The 19,970-nt window shown below is 44.9% G+C and overlaps 1 protein-coding gene across 1 annotated transcript in view; it reads right to left on the bottom strand.

The window, feature by feature from the left end:
• Positions 1-19,970, bottom strand: part of Tango6 (transport and golgi organization 6) — a 168,372-nt gene that overhangs the window by 133,193 nt on the left and 15,209 nt on the right. Inside the window, exons 6-9 of the mRNA NM_173037.1 lie at positions 19,129-19,291; positions 18,000-18,082; positions 1,526-1,638; positions 101-277 (exon numbers count right to left, since the gene is read on the bottom strand). Coding sequence (NP_766625.1) covers positions 101-277; positions 1,526-1,638; positions 18,000-18,082; positions 19,129-19,291 — 536 coding nt within the window. The remainder of the gene's footprint in view (positions 1-100; positions 278-1,525; positions 1,639-17,999; positions 18,083-19,128; positions 19,292-19,970) is intronic.

The following is a 19,970-nucleotide window of genomic DNA, read 5'->3' as shown; positions in this document are numbered from 1 at the left end:
CTGGTTTCCTTTCCATCAGCGCCCCTTAGCGGCTGACTCACAGAACAGTGTCGTATAAAAACTTCTGTCAGGCGTGACAATCGGGGGTTGGTAAGCTCACCTAATGGCCTCTTTGGCGGTAATCACGATGCCACCGTGCGTAGCGGCTCTAAACTGACACTGAGGGTGGAGAGTGGGCACGGTTTTGTCCAACCCCGAAAATCCTTTCAGGCTGGCGATTGCCTTCTTCCTTTCCAGCTTCACCAGAATCCATAACAAGATCTCTTGGCAAAGTGACCTGGTAGATGAAGCAGTTATGAATGAATGAGCTTGTCATCTTATTCCATGAAGCTAGCAAGCTATGCGGGGGGGGGGGGGGGGGGGGGGAAGACACGATGACCGTCAGGTTCCACTTGATCCCAATGCTGCCCGGCCACTGGCTGCTGACACTCGACAGGGAAGCATGCATCTTACAAATTTCAGAGTACAGTGCCCTGGAGGTCACCCAGGGGTAGCTTAACCCTTGGCTCTAGAAGCCACCCCACTCACTAGAAGGGGCTGGGGTAGGCCCATGCTCCCCCGTCAGTCTTTGATGAGGATGGAACGGTGCTATGAGAACTTAATTTTTTTTTTACTTTTTAAAAAGATTTTATTTTTATTTTTAGGCTGGACATTTAGTCTTAACTACAGGGCTGAGTGTCTTTCTTCACCATTAGCAGCCATACTAATGACTGCTCTGAGTTATTGAGCTTATAATTTGTCAGGGACCTTTCTAGGGACTCCAGTTTACACAGTGTCTTCATAGTGACCCAGGAAAGGATGGAACTATAAACTCCTACCATGTGGAAGAAATGCCACAAACGACTGAAAATAGAGCTAATCCAAAAATCAATCTTTTTAAAAATGTATTTATTTAATGTTATGTGTGTGAATGCTCTGCCTGTACTTATGTTTGTGTATCAGATGTCCTGGGACTGCCGTTACAGTTGTTAGCCTCCATGTGGGTGCTGGGAATGGAAGAGCAGCCAGGGCGCCTAAACCGTGGAGCCATCTCTCCAGCCCCTAACTGAATCCGTTTTAAAGTAACACAGAAAGGGGATTGTAGATGACTAAGAAGCCCCTTTCTTCTATACTGAAGACTCTGCATATTAAGGCCAAATTCCAGGTTAAACTATGCAGTCACATCAAATCTGCACTTTTCAAACTTACTCTCCAACACTCCACTTGGGCATCATAAACTCCCACTGGTTTCCCACTTCCCAGAGACAATAAAACGCAGGATTTCTTACCGATCAAACAATGGCATGGTGGTCCATGGAGATACCTTTCCCTTCTACTGTACAGAATAGGCTATGGAAAATCATCCCCAAAACTACACCCAATTTCCCTCAACCTGCAAAATCCTCATTCTTTCTTTCTGTGTAGGCTGAGTAAGAGTCCCCAAACATCTTCCTGACTTTGAGAGAAAGTCTCGCCCTAATTTAAACTTGACCGTTTACAGACAAATGGGATTCTAATTCTAAGCGTATCCGGTCTGCTTGCTTACCTTATGTGAGACACACTCTGCTGGGTAAAACAGTAGAGAGAAAAGAACACCCGGAGGAGCGGAAGCAGCGAGTCCAGCAACACTGGGACAGGTTCATTTGCCACCACATACACCTAGGGACAAGGACACAGAGAGACAAACTACGACCAGGCCAGGGCAACGAGAGCTCATTGCCAGCCTTGCAAGGAACCTGCAGTTTATCTTAAACAGCATTTTCTTCCGAGACACAAAGTTCTAGTCTGTGCTCAGCCTGCCAATGGAGCCATGCTGGTTGAAAGCAGGGAAGGGTGGTTTCCAGCACCTTCTCCCACACGCAGACTGAAAAACAGCCCAAACACAAGGCAACTCACCCACTTCCTGACCCTTGCTTTCCTAGCTTCCGGCTGCCTCTGAGCCTCCTGATGTGGCTACTGTAATCTCCACAGTAGCTTTCCCACTGCAGAAGGCTGGTGTAACAGCTTATTATCAATTAGGAAAACTAAAACCCAGTCAGAAGGGCAAGGCACTGAGCTCAGTGGTGGGGCCTGTGCTGCTGGACTGTCCTTAGGGCTGAAAGAAAAGGAAAATTAAACTAAAACCTTCGTTAGAAACAAAACAGCTCACTGTGGTTCATCTCTTCCAAACCATGATGTTTAATGGATGCTCTATATTCTTTAAATTAAGAATTGTTCAAAAGATATGCTCACAGTAGCCCAAACTCGAAATCCCAGCATTCAGGAGACCAAAGCAAAGGACTGCTCTGAGTTTGATCCAGCTGGGGCTATAGTGAGAAGCCCTGTCTTTTAAAAAAAGGCATTATGGGGGCTGGTGAGATGGCTCAGTGGGTAAGAGCACCCAACTGCTCTTCCAAAGGTCCGGAGTTCAAATCCCAGCAACCACATGGTGGCTCACAACCATCCGATCACAAGATCTGACTCCCTCTTCTGGAGTGTCTGAAGACAGCTACAGTGTACTTACATATAATAAATAAATAAATAAATAGATAAATCTTTAATTAAAAAAAAAAAAAGGCATTATGTGGGGCTGGAGAGATGGCTCGGTGGTTAAGAGCACTGACTGCTATTCCAGAGGTCCTGAGTTCAATTCCCAGAAACCACATGGTGGCTCACAACCATCTGTAATGGGATCTGATGCCTTCTTCTGGTGTGTCTGAAGAAAGCAACAGTGTACTCATATGCATACAATAATAAATAAAAACTTTTTTTTAAAAAAGGCATTATAGCTCATGTCTATAATCTCAGCATCACGGAAGCAGAATGAGCAAAATCACTGAAAGTTTTAGGCCAGCCTGGACTAAGCAGCAAGTTCCAGATTAAACTGGGTTACATAGAAATACCTTGTCTTTAAAAGAGAGAAAGTCAGGACAGGAACGGGGGGAGGTGCGGGTATTGGAGAGCGAGCCCAGTCAGTAAAGCACTTGCTGTGAGAACAGGAGCACCTGAATTTGATCCCCAGCACCCACATAAAAAGTGGACACAGGCATAAGGATTCCCTGAGTGCTAGGAAGCAGAGACAGGAGTAACCCCAGGACTCACTGACCCCATCTACCCAACTGGATGAGCCCAGCTTAGTGAAAGACCCTATCTCAAAACAGAAAGTGGAGCGACTCGGGAAGCCAGCTAACACTGATCTCTGGCCTCTGAATGTACATACAGACACACATATGTACACATATACTCATGAACATGTACACACACATACAACAAACAAACAAAAATAAATGTAATAATCACTCTGGTATTTTAAAAACTTATAACACTCTGAACCTGCACATGGTGGCAAATGCCTGCAACTCTAGTACTCAGGAGACAGAGGTGGGCGGACTGCGGCACACAAGTTCAAGCCCAGCCTCATCTATATTGCTGCAGGCCAGCCAGGGCTACATATCACACAGGGGTACATGCATACATGCATGTATACATACATACACACGCACATACGTATGACCACACAATGTAAATGCATATCTAACTCTCCCTGTTAGTTTTAGCTGTTCTATTTAAAGATGAGGATGGGAACCTTGAAGAGAGCGCTGGGGTACAAATCAGTGCTGTTGCTAAGAAAGTCTGTAGAGAGCTCCGTGTAGATTGGGAAAAGCTCTGTCTTCCCAGCAAACCCTGGCCCTCGTGCCTCTTGACTCCTCTGTGCAACCTGATAACTAAAGAGCCTGTTTCCTGTGCATGATCTAATTTCCATAAGCTGCAAATGAAGGGCCTTGTAGGGCTGTGTTCAGAGGCAATATGCAGGCCTAATTACAGCATCACCAACTGCAGGAGGGAAAAGAAGAGATCACCAGGTAACGTAAGGGCCTATTGTCTTGCTCTGGAGCCCTGTTCTCAGAGTAAGTACTGTGGAGCCTTCCTTCTGCACCAGCCACCACACTTTGAATTTTACTATTTTTGTTCTGTTTTGGTTTGTTCTTGCAGTGATAGACACTGAGCGCAGAGCTCAGCTTGCCAAGCCCTCCACCCCTGAGCTACAGCCTGAACTCAAATTTTAACATGGCTTCAATCTCAAACATTTTCCAATTTTTAAAAAAAAAGGTGATTTTATATTTAGAAGAAAAAAACAGTACAGCAATTTATACAAATATATTATTTAATTAAAAAAAATTTTTTTTCAAGAAAGGGTTTCTCTGTGTAGCCCTGGCTGTCCTGGAACTCACTCTGTAGACCAGGCTGGTCTTAGATCCGCCTGTCTCCTGAGAACTGGGATTAAAAGTGTGCACCACCACGTCCCACCTATTTAATTTTTATACAAAGGCAAGGTGCTGAGAATACAGGGCAAAGCTGGCTTCAAAGAAGCTTATATTCCCGGGAGGGAGGCAGAAAACAGTCACTAGGTAGCTGGGTGGTGGTAGCGCACACCCAGCCTCCCAGCACTTGGGAGGCAGAGCCAGGTGGATTTCTGAGTTCGAGGCCAGCCTGGTCTACAGAGTGAGTTCCAGGACTGCCAGGGCTATACAGAGAAATCCTGCCTCGAAAAAAAAAATCTAGAAATCAGATTATTATTTACAAGAGTCAGTTCTCTCCTTCCACCACATGAATTCAGGGCATCAGATATAGCAGCAAGCTAAGATTCCCTCTCTCGGCCATCTTGCCGGCCCCCAACAGTACATATTAAAGTGACCCAGCTCAGGCATGGAGAGATGGCTCAGCAATTAGGAGCACTGGCTGCTCTAGCAAAGCATGGTTCAGTTCCCAGCACCCACATGGTGATTCACAACTATGTGTAACTCCAGTTCCATGAGATCCAAAGACCTCTTCTGGCCTCCACAGGCAATGGCTTCACATACCTACATGCTGGCAAAATATTCAAACACATAAAAATTTTTAAAATTTTTTTAAAAATTAAAGCCCGAGCTCATATTTTCTTGGTTTTATGAACCTATTTTATACTTTACTGTTTTAAATGTTTATTGAAACATCTAAACTTTCAACTTGATTAAAGTGTAACAAATTTGTTTTCTGTTCTATCAAAAGTCCTGGTATCAAAATAAAACCCTATTTGGCTGAAATGTTCCTGGTTACTGGGAGTGTTTACACAAGTAAAGATCATTAATAAAATGCGAAGGGATGCTAACTCTGAAGCCGGCAAGGGAGCAGGCTCTGAAGACCAGTTTCAACTCTGCTTCAGAAAATGCTTTCCGAGGGTGGAGGAACGGGGCTGTGGTTTTCTAGTCAGAGGGTTGCAGGGTGTAACGTACAGACCAGAAGGGAGCTGTGGAAACTGTTACGGCTCAAAGCAGACTACACTGACAATAGAGTTGTGCAGGCAACCCTGAAGGCAGTCTGGGGTTCCTTTGTCCCTTTCAGGAGATTTCCACATGCCAGAGACTGCACCGCAGCTTTCAAAGGTGTCTATGTTAAGTTCTACAGGCCTTCAGGTCTTTATGTAGGTTCAGAGGGCTGCGGTACAACAGAGGATAGACCCACATTTCTGGGCATTGTTCAGTAGGTACACACTGAACACTACTGCCACTCTCTGCTTCACTGGGAGGTCCCTGAGGATAGAGACTGGCCCTCAGCCATGTCTGTATCAACCTGGCAAAGCACCCACAAGCAGTAGGGCCTGGCACACATTCCTGAGAGGGACTAGAGAAAAGACACAGTGGTCAAAAGAGTCTGGCTTTTATTTTCACAACAGTCTACGTATGTGGAGAAGTTAAAATAGCCTGCATCTTTTTTTGTTTGAATGGGGAGGGGCTCATGTAGTCCAGACTAACCTCTAACTCATTATGAACTTTTTTTTTTTTGAGACAGTGTCTTATTATATTAGCTGTCCTGGAACTCACTGTGTAGACCAGGCTGGCCTCAAACTCAGAGATCCGCCTGCCTCTGCCTCTCGAGTGCTAGGATTAAAGGCGTATACAACTATGCCAGGCTATTTTTGTTCTGTTATTCATGTGTTCACTTACTTACTTACTATGAACTTTCTAATCCTCCTGAGTCACCCTCTCCAGTCCTGGGACTGGGGATGGGCCATCACATGCATACGTGCTACGTTGGAGATGAACGTAGCTTCACACCTCCAAGCAAGCATCCCAGCAACTTGGCCACACTCCCCAGCCCTCTCTTTATCAAACTTATAGCTAGACTACTCACTGAGTACTAACTAACTTAACAGGATTATAGAACCTCAGCTACAGAAGAAAAATCTGAACATAAGGCTAAATTTTATATTGATCAATTTATATTTCTGGCTGCTGGAGGATCTCTAGTAGGATTTGCTAAAAACTTAAATTACAAAGAAAAAAGCTGGTAAAAGAATCATGTGTTTCTGTTTCAGAGAAAACAAAACAGAAAGGCATCGTCCCGAGCTCCACCCCTCATTTCAGAGACTGTCACTACAGTCTTCTCCTCATAATTGTGTCTGAGTGGCGCTGCAGGTGCCCATGGGAGCCAGAGCAGCTGAATCCCCCTGGAGCTGGGGTTACAGGCAGTGACAAGCCACCCGACATGGGTGCTGGGAATCTGACCCTGGCCTTCTGTCACTGCAGTACAGATTCTGAACTGCTAAGCCATTCTCCAGCCTTATGACTACAGTCTAGAGTACAGCCCCAGAGACCACTATAGCTACTGAGAACTAACTAGGGAACCAGGGGATAGGAAACTTGGGTGTGAATTTTGATTCTGCCACCTATGAGGTTGCTCAAAATCATACATATGATTATATATGTATGTTATGTGTATGAGTAAACATGGATAAGACCTTTTTATTTTTGAGACAGGGTTTCATTATGTAAACCAGACTGTCCTTGAACTCACAGAGATGGACCTACTTCTGATTATGCAATGCTGGGATTAGAGACATGTGCCACGATGTCTGAAGGATCAAACACTTTTGGAAGGTTGTTTGCTTGTTTGTTTGGAATTTACCTAGTGATTTTTTTTAATGTGTATGCAAATGTGCCATATGTGCGTGGAAGCTAGAAAAGGGGATGAAATCCCCTGCAGCTGGAGTCCCATGAAGTTTTGAGCCACCAGCTATGGGTACAGGGACCTTAACTTCAGTTCTTTGGAGAGCAGTATTACTCTTAACCGCTGAGCCATCTCTCTAGCTGGATACTTTGGTATTTTTGAAACAGGTTCTTACCATGTAGCCTCCACTGAGCTAATACTCACTAGGTAGTCAAGGATGGCCTTAAATTCACAGTAATCCTCCTGCCTCTGCTTCCTAAATACTGGGAGTCTAGCCCATACTATCATGAAAATGATATTTGTTTTGATGTAGTGCTGGGGACCAACTCAGAGTTTCTTGTGTGCTAGGCAAATAATCTACCATTGAATTATACTCCCAGTTCTCAAGTCATTTAAACCTTTGGGGTTTTTTTTTTTTTTAATTTTTTGATTTTTCACTTTACGTGTATGTTTGCCTGGGTGCACATATGTATGCTCACCGCAAATGTGCCCGTGCCTGAGGAAGTCAGAGGTGGGTCTTGATCCCAGAAACTGAAATTACAAGCAATGGGAATTGAACCCAGGTTCTCTGGAAGAGTAGCCAGTGCTCTTAGCTGCTGAGCCCTCTCTCCAGCTCCCATCTCAGCTTACCATATAGCTATTAAAAGGGTCGATTATGACAGTTAATGTTTTAAATCAAATGCACAGCAGTATACAATGCAAATTTAGTTTTATGCTATTAAAATTACTTTTGATACTATAGTAAATGAAACTGTCATTCTTAATGTATGGATTTATTTTAATACAATCATGATGGGGCTACTCACATCAGATGGAATCAAGATGGCTGAATAAAACAATGACATTTAGAGCAGGCTGGACCTTGATTTTACCTGTTAAAGACTAAGTTAGTCAAATGCTGCCCTTGACTGCAGAACAGGGATCCCTTTGATAGTGGTATTCCAGAACTTCTAATGCACTTGCTGAGTTTAATTAAGACATGTGAGAAGAAAAAGAACAAGACTGTTACCTAATATAGCAAGTACTTTGCACTGTGCAAGCTCTCAGAACATATTGCCTAAAACAGTCTTTTTTTAAAAAGAGTTTCTTTGAGCCAAAAAGGAACTGACAGTTTTTGAGCACTTATGTGCCGCAGTATGCTATGAACCCACCAAAAGTTACCTTATTTCACCGGGCATAGTGGCATATGCTTATAAAACCAGCACTAGGGAAGTGGAGGAAAAGGGATGAGAAGTTTAAGGCCAGCCTTGGCTACATAGCAAGTTTCTGGCCAGCCTAGGCTACATGAGAACACCTCTCAAACAAAAAAAGTTACCTTTGTCATCCCTACAACTCAAATGGTAATTATGTTACCTAAAGTCACACAGTAAGTCCTCCAGGAGACCAGCCCAGAGCTCACATATGTTTGGAAGGCCCAGCATTTGCGCTGCTTTACACCAGAGTCAGAGCTGATAACCCAACATCTGTAACTCCACAGCACCCAGAGACTGCAGCTGGTCCTCTGCTCCAAATGTAAGCGCATAGCTCAATCACACGACACTTCTAAAAAGGTCTGCTTCTAGGAAGAGGCTCCCTAGAAAGCCTTAAAACTTCTTAAATTTGTCACACTTACACACACACACACACACACACACACACACACACACACACACACGGTCTGTGGGGTCTGGGTGGCAGAGGAGTGAGGTGGGGGAGGGAGAGGTTACTTGATTCTCTCTACCAGAGTTGTGAGCTCTGGAAAAAAAGTTCGAGTTTCTGGATTTTTCTTTCTTATTTTTAGATATATCTATTTTATGTATACGAGCACTTTTCCTGCATGCATGTCTGTGTACCAGGTGCATGCCTAATACCTGCAGAGGTCAAACTCAGACGTCAGATCCACGGAAACTAGAGCTGTAGGGTACTAGATCACACTGAGATTATGGTATTTACTGAAAAAAAAAAACAAAACAAAACAAAACTATTTCTAGGTTTTTTTATGTTTTGTTTTGTTTTTGATTTTTAAGCACACACCTTTAATCCCAAAGTTAGTTTGTAGAAGGAAGCACCCATGTTAGAGAGTGATGTCTAATTGGGTGGCAGACAAAAAAATGAATCAGAGAAAGATTTGACAGAATAGGATACGCCCAAGTCTCATGAGAAGAGAGAGAAGAACGGAAGCTACTTAAGGGGCAGTGCAGACAGAGAGAGAGAAAGAGAGAGAGAGAGAGAGAGAGAGAGAGAGAGAGAGAGAGAGAAGGCAGCTTTACCAGGACAGCTGTACACAGGCAGGTAGAGAGAGAACTAGCTAGACACAGGTGAAGACAGAACGAGCCAGAGAACAAGAAGAAACCAGAAGATTAGAATAGATTGCCAAAGTCAGTATGAGGCCAAGCAGAGCAATTCAGGAGAGGCACAGAATGAGAGAGGGGGGTGGGGAGGGAGGGAGGGAGGGAGGGAGGGAGGGAGGGAGGGAGGGAGAGACTAGATTGAATCAATCAGTCTTGAGAGGAGTTTGAGCCAGAACAGCTAAGCTGAACCAGGCAGAGTTGATAAAGAACTAAAAAGGGTGAGTTTATTCAGCAGTAAACCTCAGAGGTTGGAAACACTGCACGGAGGCTAGAAGCTTCCAGGACAAGGCCTAGGTTAGCAGACGGGGGCAGCAAGCCTCAGAGACAACAATTACTACAGGAAAATAAAAGTTACTTTTAGCCGGGCAGTGGTGGCACACACCTTTGATCCCAGCACTTGGGAGGCAGAGGCAAGGGGATTTCTGAGTTCGAGGCCAGCCTGGTCTACAGAGCAAATTCCAGGACAGCCAGGATTTCTACACAGAGAAATCCTGTCTCTAAAAAAACAAACAAAAAAAGGTACTACTATAAACCATAGATTAACGTAGTATTGATATGTCAATGTAAGTTCATCAATTGTAGCTGTTCTACCATGGAGGGAACATGGCTAGTGGGGAGGCTGAGGGCCGGGGTATAAGGGAACTCTGTAAAACGAAAACTTCTCTAAACATACAGCCCACTGAAGTGGGAGAATGGTGAGTTAGAGGCTGGCTTGGACTACATACAAGGCCCTGTCTCAAAACACCAAAGAGGGCAGGAGGAAGAGGAAGGTGGGGAGGGGATGAAAACTGAGGGAGGGAGAGATGGGGAGTGAGGAGGAAAGGAAAAGAAGAGAAGAAGGGAAGAAGTCAGCTTTCCATACTCATGGACTACACATCTGTAGTTTCAATGACAGACAAAAACACTGTGGCAGGTACATATGTACTGAATACAGACAGACATTTCCCCTGTCATTAGCCCTTAAAAAATAGAATCGGGCCAAGTGGTAGGGGCACACACCTTTAATCCTTGTCCTCAGGAGGCAGACAGGTGGGTCTCTTATGAGTTTGAGGCCAACAGGACTACAGGGCTACAGGGCTAGTTCCAGGACAGTCAGAGATACACAAAGAAACCCTGCCCCCCAACAAACAAATAAACAAACAAAAACAAACAACAACTACAACAAAAAGAATCTGGGAAGTGAAAGCAGGAAGATCAAGACTTCAATGTAAGCCACATTGTGAGTTTGAAGCCAGCCTGGGCCTTAAAGACCCCATGCTAAAAACAAAAAACCAAACAAACAGGGGCTGAGGATGCTGTTCAGGTGTAGACTAGCTTGCCAAGCAAACAAACATGGGCTGAGGAAGTTGCTCAGGTGTAGACTAGCTTGCCAAGCAAACATGAATCCTTGGGTTCAGCCCTAGTGTGGCATCAAACAGGCACTGTGTGGACACCTGCAATCCCAGCACTTGGGAGGCAGAGGCAAGGGGATTTCTGAGTTCGAGGCCAGCCTGGTCTACAGAGCAAATTCCAGGACAGCCAGGATTTCTACACAGAGAAATCCTGTCTCTAAAAAAACAAACAAAAAAAGGTACTACTATAAACCATAGATTAACGTAGTATTGATATGTCAATGTAAGTTCATCAATTGTAACAGCACTCGAAAGGCAGGCTGGAGAATCAGAAATTCAAGGTAAGCTATATATATACATACACACACACACACACATATTGAGTTGAGTTGAAGGCCAGCCTGGGCAACCCAAGAGCGTCTCAAACAAAGGAACAACAATTTATATTGAAAGATATGCCCAGGTTATCTGCAAATTCTAACCCTTGACATGAGCGACTTAAGCATCCTTGAATTTTTAAGACTTTAGAAATTCTTAAGCCAATCCCCTAACGAGTCTAAGAAACAACTATAGAGTCTATATTTTTTAAAAATAGTTATTCTAAATTTTTTCTAAAGGTTCTTCTCATCACTGTTTCTATTATTCCAACTTTCTCTGTAAGATTAATTAAAAATCCAGAGAGAGTCAAACTCGCAATCTGACAAAGCAACCGTAATTAGAAACCCACTGCACTGGATGGGAAATGACCTGGATAATTAAAGTCGAGATTCACCAAATCTGGAAACAGAGATAAAATGGAAATGAGAAAGTACAAAATAAAGGAATTAACTATCTTCTAGTCTTTCCCACACTGCACTTCTGCTCTTCAGAAGCCCTGGGCAAATGCTGTGATTAATAAATACTTCAGGACAACCCCTTCCCCCATCTGAGAATTGGCCTGCCTGCTACAGAGCAGGACACGACCAAATAGGAAAGCACAATGAGTTTCTGGGGCCAACAAGACACCTGGGCCTGTTCTTGTCTCGACAAAGAAAACATGAAATCAGTTGTGCCAGGAGGACAAAAGAATGTAAGTACCACGGGGTCCATTAGGGAGGGGCCCAGTCCCAGACCCTCAACTCAGTCACTGGAGTTGCCCCTTAGTCCTTCCTGGATGTGGATAATTTACAGGAAGAAGTGTGCACCTACACGGCCACTGAGAGCGCTCCACCTGGCCCTCCAGAGCTATCTATCATAATCAAGCGCTCGCTCTCTCTCTGCTGTAGAGCAGGATGCACATGTCAGAAGATCTTCCTTCCCCTCACTCCCGCCACACAATTCTGATGTGCCACAGGAAAATCAAAACAAAATTAAAAAGTCAGAGAGTTGAGTGCTTAGTCTTTTATAAACAGAGTTTAATGCTTTTCAAAGGATGTATTTCTAGCATGCAGTCTCTGGCCTTTTCTGGGGGTGCATGCCAGATCCCTATGGAGGGCCCTCAAAATATTCACCAGGTGTGGTGGCACAGCACTAGGAAGACTGAAGCGGGAGGATGAAGGGCACAAGGTTACCTGGGCAATCTTTTAAGAAATACAGGTAAACTTAGTACTGGACGCTCAGACACAGCTTATGGCTAGTATGCCTGAGAGCCTGAGTTACAACCTCAGCACTACCAAAACCAAGTGAATTTTATGACGTGAATAATATCTCAAAATGCATAGAAATTAGTGGATATGCAAGGAAGCTAGAAGCTAGAACCCATAATCAGAAACAACAAAACCACTCAAAGCTAGGCGATGGTGGTGGCTCACACCTTTAACCCCAGCACATGGGAGGCAGAGAGAGGCAGGTGGATCAGATCTCCGAGTTGAGGCCAGCCTGGTCTACAGAGTGACTTCCAGGACAGCCAGGGCTACACTGTCACCTCATCTCGGGGGAAAAAATCAATAGGATTGATCCCCATCCAAAAGGAGGTTGATTCCCTCATAAGTAGACTGACCTGCTCTCACCCCACCAGAAGAAGGCTGGAGAGCAGGCCCTGTGGTTAGAGCACTGACTGTTCCTCAGGGGGACCTGAGTTCAATTCCCACAACCATTTACAATTGCAGACTCAGGGGATGCAATGCTCTCTACTCACTCTGAGGGTGCTGTGTGCATGAGGTACACAGACACATGCATGCAAAACGTCCAAACACAGAAAAAAATGTAAAGGATTTAAAGGAATTAGAAGACAGACGTTAAAGTCACTATAAAAATGTATTCTATATTTACAAAATAGAAAAGGAAAGGATGGATAAGAGCATGGGACGATAATCATTCAAGGCTAGCCTGGACTACGAGTGGGGAGATCCTGCCTCAGGGGGAGAAAGACCTGCTGAGAGCACACTCTGTGTGGCCTCCTGTGGGAGAGTCTACAGACACAGGAAGTAGAATAGCGCTGCTCAGGGCTGGAGTGAAGAATGCTGGGAAGGCTGGGAGGCTTCCCTTGGGGAGAAGACTTCCTGCGATTATACTGTGACCACGGCTGCACAACCCTGAACTGTCCACTTCCAATGAGTGTACTGTGTGTTGTGTGGCTTTTATCTCAGCAAATCCATTCACAGAAGGAAGAGAGAGAAAACAGCTGGAAACGTTCCCAGACGCCTCTTGGAAACTAAACAGCCTCTTGTTACCCATCGAGTGGCTGGATCAACTCACGCTTTCCAGATGTCTTCCTCATTTCCTGCGTGTAAACGGTACACTATAATTTAGCATTAGCAGAATGTTAATAAAGATTACACTGCCTTTGTTGCTAAATTCCACACAGTGTTTACCATTTTCCTCCAACAAACACAGTTCCTCTGTTTTCCAACTGCAGCTGGGCTGCCAAGTCCTCGTAGGGAGCGATAACTGTCTGCAGTGTCCCCGTGCCTTCACTACAGTGTAGGCCACACTTAGCACTTACTCTCCTCATGGAGACGGTCTTTAATGCTGTTGTTATTTGTTTCTCTTTCTGGTTGGGGAAGCGAGGTTTGATACAGAGTCCCACTGTGTGGCAGTGGCTGGGAGGGAACTGTCACTCACTCTGTAGACCAGGCTGGCTTTGAACTCACAGAGATTGGCCTGCCTCTGCTTCTAAAGTGCTGGGATTAAAGACATGAGCCACCATGCACAGCTGATTTTTGAAAGTTTTTTTGGTAGGGATATGGGACCAGGGGAGGAGGGCACAAGGAGGGTTGACATAGGGTTCCTTTGTGTAGCCCTGGCTATCCTGGAATATCCAGGCTGGCTTCAAGCTCACAGAGATCCACCTGCCCCTGCTTCCCAAGTTTTGGGATTAAAGACGTAAGGTACCACTACCTGGCTGACTTTCAAAATTTTAAGCGAGCAGCTTTGAAAGACCCCCGATGCTGGGCCTCCACTCAAGTCCCGGGATGAGCTGGCCAACACCCCAACAAGAAAACCACACCTGATGCAAACTGCAAGAGGTTTTATTATCAGCTAGCTGAGGATGAAGTCCCTCCACCGTGCAGGGCAGGGGAGTTCGACCCTGAACGGTGACTGTAGGGGGCTTTTAACAGCTAGCTGAGGAGTTGGGAGGAGTTGGGAAGAGTTCTTCTATTCCGAGTGTCCTTGGTGAAATTTACAAGGCAGGAGTGGGGAGTGAGTTCTTTCTGAATTTTTATCTCCGTGTCCTCGGCACAGGAAGGCAGGCATCTCTGGTTGTAAAGTATAGGAACAAAAAGGCTTTTTGCTGGCTATAGAGAACAAAGAGCTGCTTTCTAGCTGTATTTTTCAAGAGCGGGGAAAACAAGCTTGGGGAACGTCCAGGGGCTTCACCTTCCAGGGAGAAACGCTCTAAGTCGGGGTCTCACACTTATAGCTACAGTTATTAGTGTCACATGTAAAATTTTAAACACAGCCAACGTATTCACCCACTTACATGAAAGACAATGATTTCAGATTCACTCTCTGGGGGCTACACGTGGTGGCACATGCCTTTAATCCCAGCACTCAGGAGGCAGAGACAGGTAGATCGCTGTGAGTTCAGGACCAGCCTGGTCTACATTGTGAATTCCAGCACAGCCAGGGCTACACAATCAGACCCTGTCTTAAAAAATAAAAATTAGGGGCTCTGGTGAAATGGCTCAGTGGTTAAGAGCACTCACTGCTCTTCCAGAGGTCCTGAGTTCAAATCCCAGCAACCACATGGTGGCTCACAACCATCTGTAACAAGATCTGACGCCCTCTTCTGGAGTGTCTGAAGACAGCTACAGTGTACTTACATATAACAAAATAAATCTTAAAAACAACAACAAAATAAAAAATAAATTAAAAATTAAAACATCAAAATAAACATCCACTCTGCCCTCACAGTCTGCTAGGAGAAGGGTAAAGCAGGCTGACAGTTCCCTCAGAGTAACCAGAGACCCAGCAGTCCCTCCTGTCCCTAGGACTTATCCAGGAGAGCAGAAACCGTGATACTATAATGAAATGCACATGACTGGGTAAGGCTTACAGAGTTCTTGTTTTCTACAAGACAAGGGTTCACTGTGTACTCTGGCTGACCCGGAACAAACTCTGTAGACCAGGCTAGCCTCAAACTCACAGAGTTCCACCTGCCTCTGACCCTAGATGCTAAGATTAAAGGAGTGCACTGCCAGCACCTAGCTATTGTTTATTTTTTGAGATAGGGTCTCAATATGCAGCCTTGCTGTCCTTGGACTCGTTACGTACACCAGTCTACTCTCAAACTCAGACTCTGCCTCCCAAATGCTGGGTCATAGGCATGAACTGTAACATTCAGCCCAGGAGTTTGGAGGTTTTGTTTGGATTTTTTTAACTTTTAAAAAGATTATTTTACGTGTATGCATGTTTTGCTTGCATTTTGTTATCTGTGTACCATGTACACGCCTGGTGCCTGAGGTAACCCAGAGAAGGCACTGGCTTTCCTGGCATTAGAGCAGTCTGACTCCCTGATGCCTTCACCCTTTCATACAGTTCCTATGCTGTGTGACTCCCAAGCATAAAATTATTTTTGTTGCTACTTCATAACTATAATTTTTCCACTGTTATGAAACATAATGTAAGTACCTGTATTTTCCAAGGGTCTTAGGTGACCCTGTGGAAGGGTAGTTCAACCCCAAAGGGACTGTGACTGGTAGGTTGAGATCCACTGAAATAGAGTTACAGATGGTCATGAACCACCATGTGGATGCTGGAAATCAAAGCCACGTCCCTTGGAAGAGCAGGCAGTGCTCTTAACGGCTGAGCCCTCTCTCTGGTCTTGTTTTGTTCTGAGCAATCACTTTTGGAAACTGAAGGTCCCAACAGCATTGTGCTGGCCCCGAGGAGAGGGGGGCAGAGCTCCATGGGGTAAGGCACACAGTGGAACAACAGAGGACATGTGACTGGGAGATCACCAGGGAGGGCACAGCCTATTCTTTCCTAACAACCCTCTCTAAGAGCTAGCCAGGGTTCCATAGAACTCCATCAATACCTTCTGAGAGCGGTGCCTCAGTTTACCCATCTGCCTTTCATTACATTCAAGCTTTCTCTCTCTTTCTCTCTCTCTCTGTGCCTCAGTTTACCCATCTGCCTTTCATTACATTCAAGCTTTCTCTTTCTCTCTCTCTCTCTCTTTCGTGTGTGTGCGTGTGTGAGTGTGTGTGTATATGTGTGAGTGTGTGTGTATATGTCTATGTATATATATATATGTGTGTGTGTGTGTGTGCATGTGTTCCCTCCCTCTCTATCTCTTAAAATAGGGTCCCATGTACCCGGGCTGGCCTCTAACTCACTACACAGCTGAGGATGACTTGGAACTTCTAATCCTCCTGCGTCAGCTTCCCAAATGCCAGGGTATAATCATGTGCCACCACTCACACTTAGGCACAATCTCTTTTTTTTAGGTTTTTCGAGACAGGGTTTCTTTGTGCAGCCCTGGCTGTCCTGGAACTCACTCTGTAAACCAGGCTGGCCTCAAACTCTGAGATCTACCTGCCTCTGCCTCCCAAGTGCTAGGATTAAAGGCGTGTGCCACCACTGCCTGGCTCTAGGCACAATCTCTTAAGGATTCCATAACACCTCCCAAATATTGCCACACTAAAGAGAAAGCTTCCACCACAGGAAACCCTGGGGGATCCTCTCAAACCACAGCCTAACCACAGCACATACGGAAATGTGTACATGAACTGTCCAAAGCAGCACTAGTCATAAAAGCTGAGGAGTGGCTAAGCAAAAATGCAGCCTACTCATACAATCAAGAATTATTCGGTAGTCAGAAAGATCCATGCTATGATATGATATAGAATGGCACTAAAACATACCAAATGAAAAAAGCCAGTCACAAAGATCAGACTGTTCACCATGATTTACAGGCAATGTCTAGAACAGGTGGATCTAGAGGCAGAATACAGGCAAACAGTTCCCTCTCCAGGCCCAGAGGACTGGGAAGTGGTGATGCAGGGATTCAGGAGTGAGAGCTAAGCAGTTCCGGGAGTTTCTCTGAGGCAATGAAATGCTCTAATATTAATGATGGTGACGCGTGTACAAATCTGAGTTTAATGCCATTGACTGCTACTTATATTTCTGAATGTACAAACTGTATGCATATGTCAGTAAAGCTGTTAAAAGAAAAAATGTACTATACATCCAAATGTGTACCAACTAACAAGCAGAAATGTGGTATATCATGCAACAGACGTTAGCAGTAAAAAGGTACAAAAACGAGCAGTATATGGTGGTTACCACAGTCTCAGCTTCCAGTGACAACAGCTTCCTCCTTCCTTTCCGTTTTACAGAAATAAGTGGCTAAATGTTGCCATTCATAAGCTAACCAAACCTCTGTCCACTGATGAAGCATAACATGTTATCTTTTTAAAATAAATAAAATACATAGAGACATAGCAGTAGGGAAGGGAAAGGAGATGGTGACAGCCAGTACTCACTGTGAAGCCCTAGAAGCTAGAACTCACTATAGCAAACAGGCTGGCTTTGGCTTTACAATGATCCTCCTGAGCATAGGGATTACAGGCGTCTACCTCCAGGGCCAGCTAGTCAGACCCACTATCTTCTTTCCTTCTTTAATTATGTGTATTTGTGTGCACACCTGCATATGTGGGTGTGTGCAGGTACAGGTGCCTGAGTAGCCCAGAGGCATGAGATCCCCCGGGACTGGAGGGAGGCAGTTGAGAGGCACCTGATGTGGGTGCTGAGAACGGACCCAGGTCCTCTGTGCTCTCACCCGCTGAGCCATCTAGCCCCTATTCATTCAAATCCTGGAAGTACTGGTTATGAGGCAAAGCTACAGACACAGTTCAGTGGTACAGTGCTTGCCAGCAGAAGGCCTGTGTTCAAAGTCCAGAGCCTCCAAAAACAAAAGGCCGTCAAGTATGAACATTAACTAGCAGCATCAGCGACCTGAATTACTAACCTTAAACACATCTTCAACACACCGACTAAGTTCCTCTTCAGTCACCAAAATAGCTCCTGGCACCATGTCACTCTCTGGAATCTCTTGGAAAATAAATAAAATTAACCCCACTCATTACTTTTCTGAATAGAAGACACTAATAAAGCAAGGTTTTATTAGTAATATAGTGCAGGTAGAACCAGAAGATGAGTGTCACCACTGTATGACATGCCACTTACATGTGATATTCACAGAACCTCTGACGCTACTGATGTTACTCTTGTTCAGGAAAAATGAGTTCTAAGACAGAGCACTTTTGTCTTCAGCGCAAAGCCATTCTGTGCTCTGTTGCTCTATAGCATAACTTTGTCACCAAAATCTAAAATTAGGGCTAGAGATAAGGCTCAGTGGAAAAGAGAACTTGCTGCTTTCGCAGAGAACCAAGGTTGTTCCAACAATCACTTGGTGGCTACCAACCATTCCTAATGCCAATTCCTGGGATCTGATGCCCTCTTCTGGCCTTCTCAGGCACTGCATGCATGTGGTGCACAGACATACATGCAGGCAAAATGCTATGGACTTTCTCTAACTGTTAAAACGACATTGACTCATTTGTATGTGCACCCCTGTGCACCTGCTCACCTGCCTGCCACGAGCCACGTGAGGAGGTCAGAGGACAACCTGCAGAAGTTCCTTCTTGCCTTCTACCAGCTGGGTCCTGGGGACTGAACTCAAGTCCTCAGGCTTGGCAGCAGGCACCTTTCCCACTGAGCTATCTGGCTGGTTCTTTTTGAAATTTGGACGGTTGTTTTTAAAGTTTTTTTTAAAAGACAGAAGCTGGCATCTTTCTTTGAGGATTTATGCTGAAGGATTTAGGAGTGATGTGTCATCACGTCTACAATCAACTCTCAGCGTTCCAGAAAAAACTACATTCATGTGTGCAGAGAGAAGCAAACGGGACCAAAATGGGAACAGTTGGTAACTGGGGAAGTGTGTCCGAGGGACTCAGTGCTCTCCTCTTGGAACTTGGGGGAAGTAGTTTTCCAAGTATAAAGCTAGGAGGGAGAAGGAAAACTGAGGATAGAAAGACCCCAGACTTAATCCTTTAAGTCTGCACGGTAAGGAGGCACACTGCAGCTCGCTCCCTTACCTGCTGTGCTCAAACAGCGCTGCAGAGGTGCTAACATGGGCTGAAGCAAATACTTTGCTGCCAGTTCTGGGCGCTCCCTGGACAGAGTTATGAAGGTGGTAGTGGCCACTCTCTGAAACTGCCGTGCTGTCAATTTATCTTGAAGGTGGAATAAGTCCAGAATCTACAACAAAAAGTAACAGTAAATAAAAGGGGAAACGATAGTTTTTAATTTTTTAAAATGTGTATGAGAACCAAGCAGGGTTACATACTCCTTTAATCCCAGCACTCAGGAGCAGAGGCAGGGGGATCTCTGCAAGTTTGAAGCCAGCCTGGTCTACAGAGTGAGTGCCAGGACAGCCAGAGCTGCACAGAGAAACCCTGTCTCAAAAAAGCAAAATAACAACAGCAACAGAAATAAACGATAAAATATGTATGGGTGTTTCCCATGCATGTGTGTTATGGGTATTTCACATACATGTGTGTCATAGGTGTTTCCCATGCATGTGTTATGGGTGTTTCACATACATGTGTGTCATAGGTTTTTCCCATGCATGTGTGTTATGGGTGTTTCCCATGCATGTGTGTCATGGGTGTTTCCCATGCATGTGTGTCATGGTTGTTTCCCATGCATGTGTGTTATAGGTGTTTCCCATGCATGTGTGCTATGGGCACCATATGCATGCCTTGCCACAGACTCGAGGAAGGAGTGATGGATGCTCTGAGACTGGACTTCCTGAGAGCAAGTCCTTATGTAGGAGCAGGAAATTAAACCTGGGTCCTATAGAAGAGCAACCAGTGTTCTTAACTGCTACGCCTTCTCACCAGCCTCCCAAAGCATTTATTTAAGCCAAAATTATAAA

This window comes from Mus musculus, chromosome 8 (assembly GCF_000001635.26).
Source record: "Mus musculus strain C57BL/6J chromosome 8, GRCm38.p6 C57BL/6J".
NCBI classification, from domain to species: Eukaryota; Metazoa; Chordata; class Mammalia; order Rodentia; family Muridae; genus Mus; species Mus musculus.
This window is presented reverse-complemented; position numbering and strand designations above follow the sequence as displayed.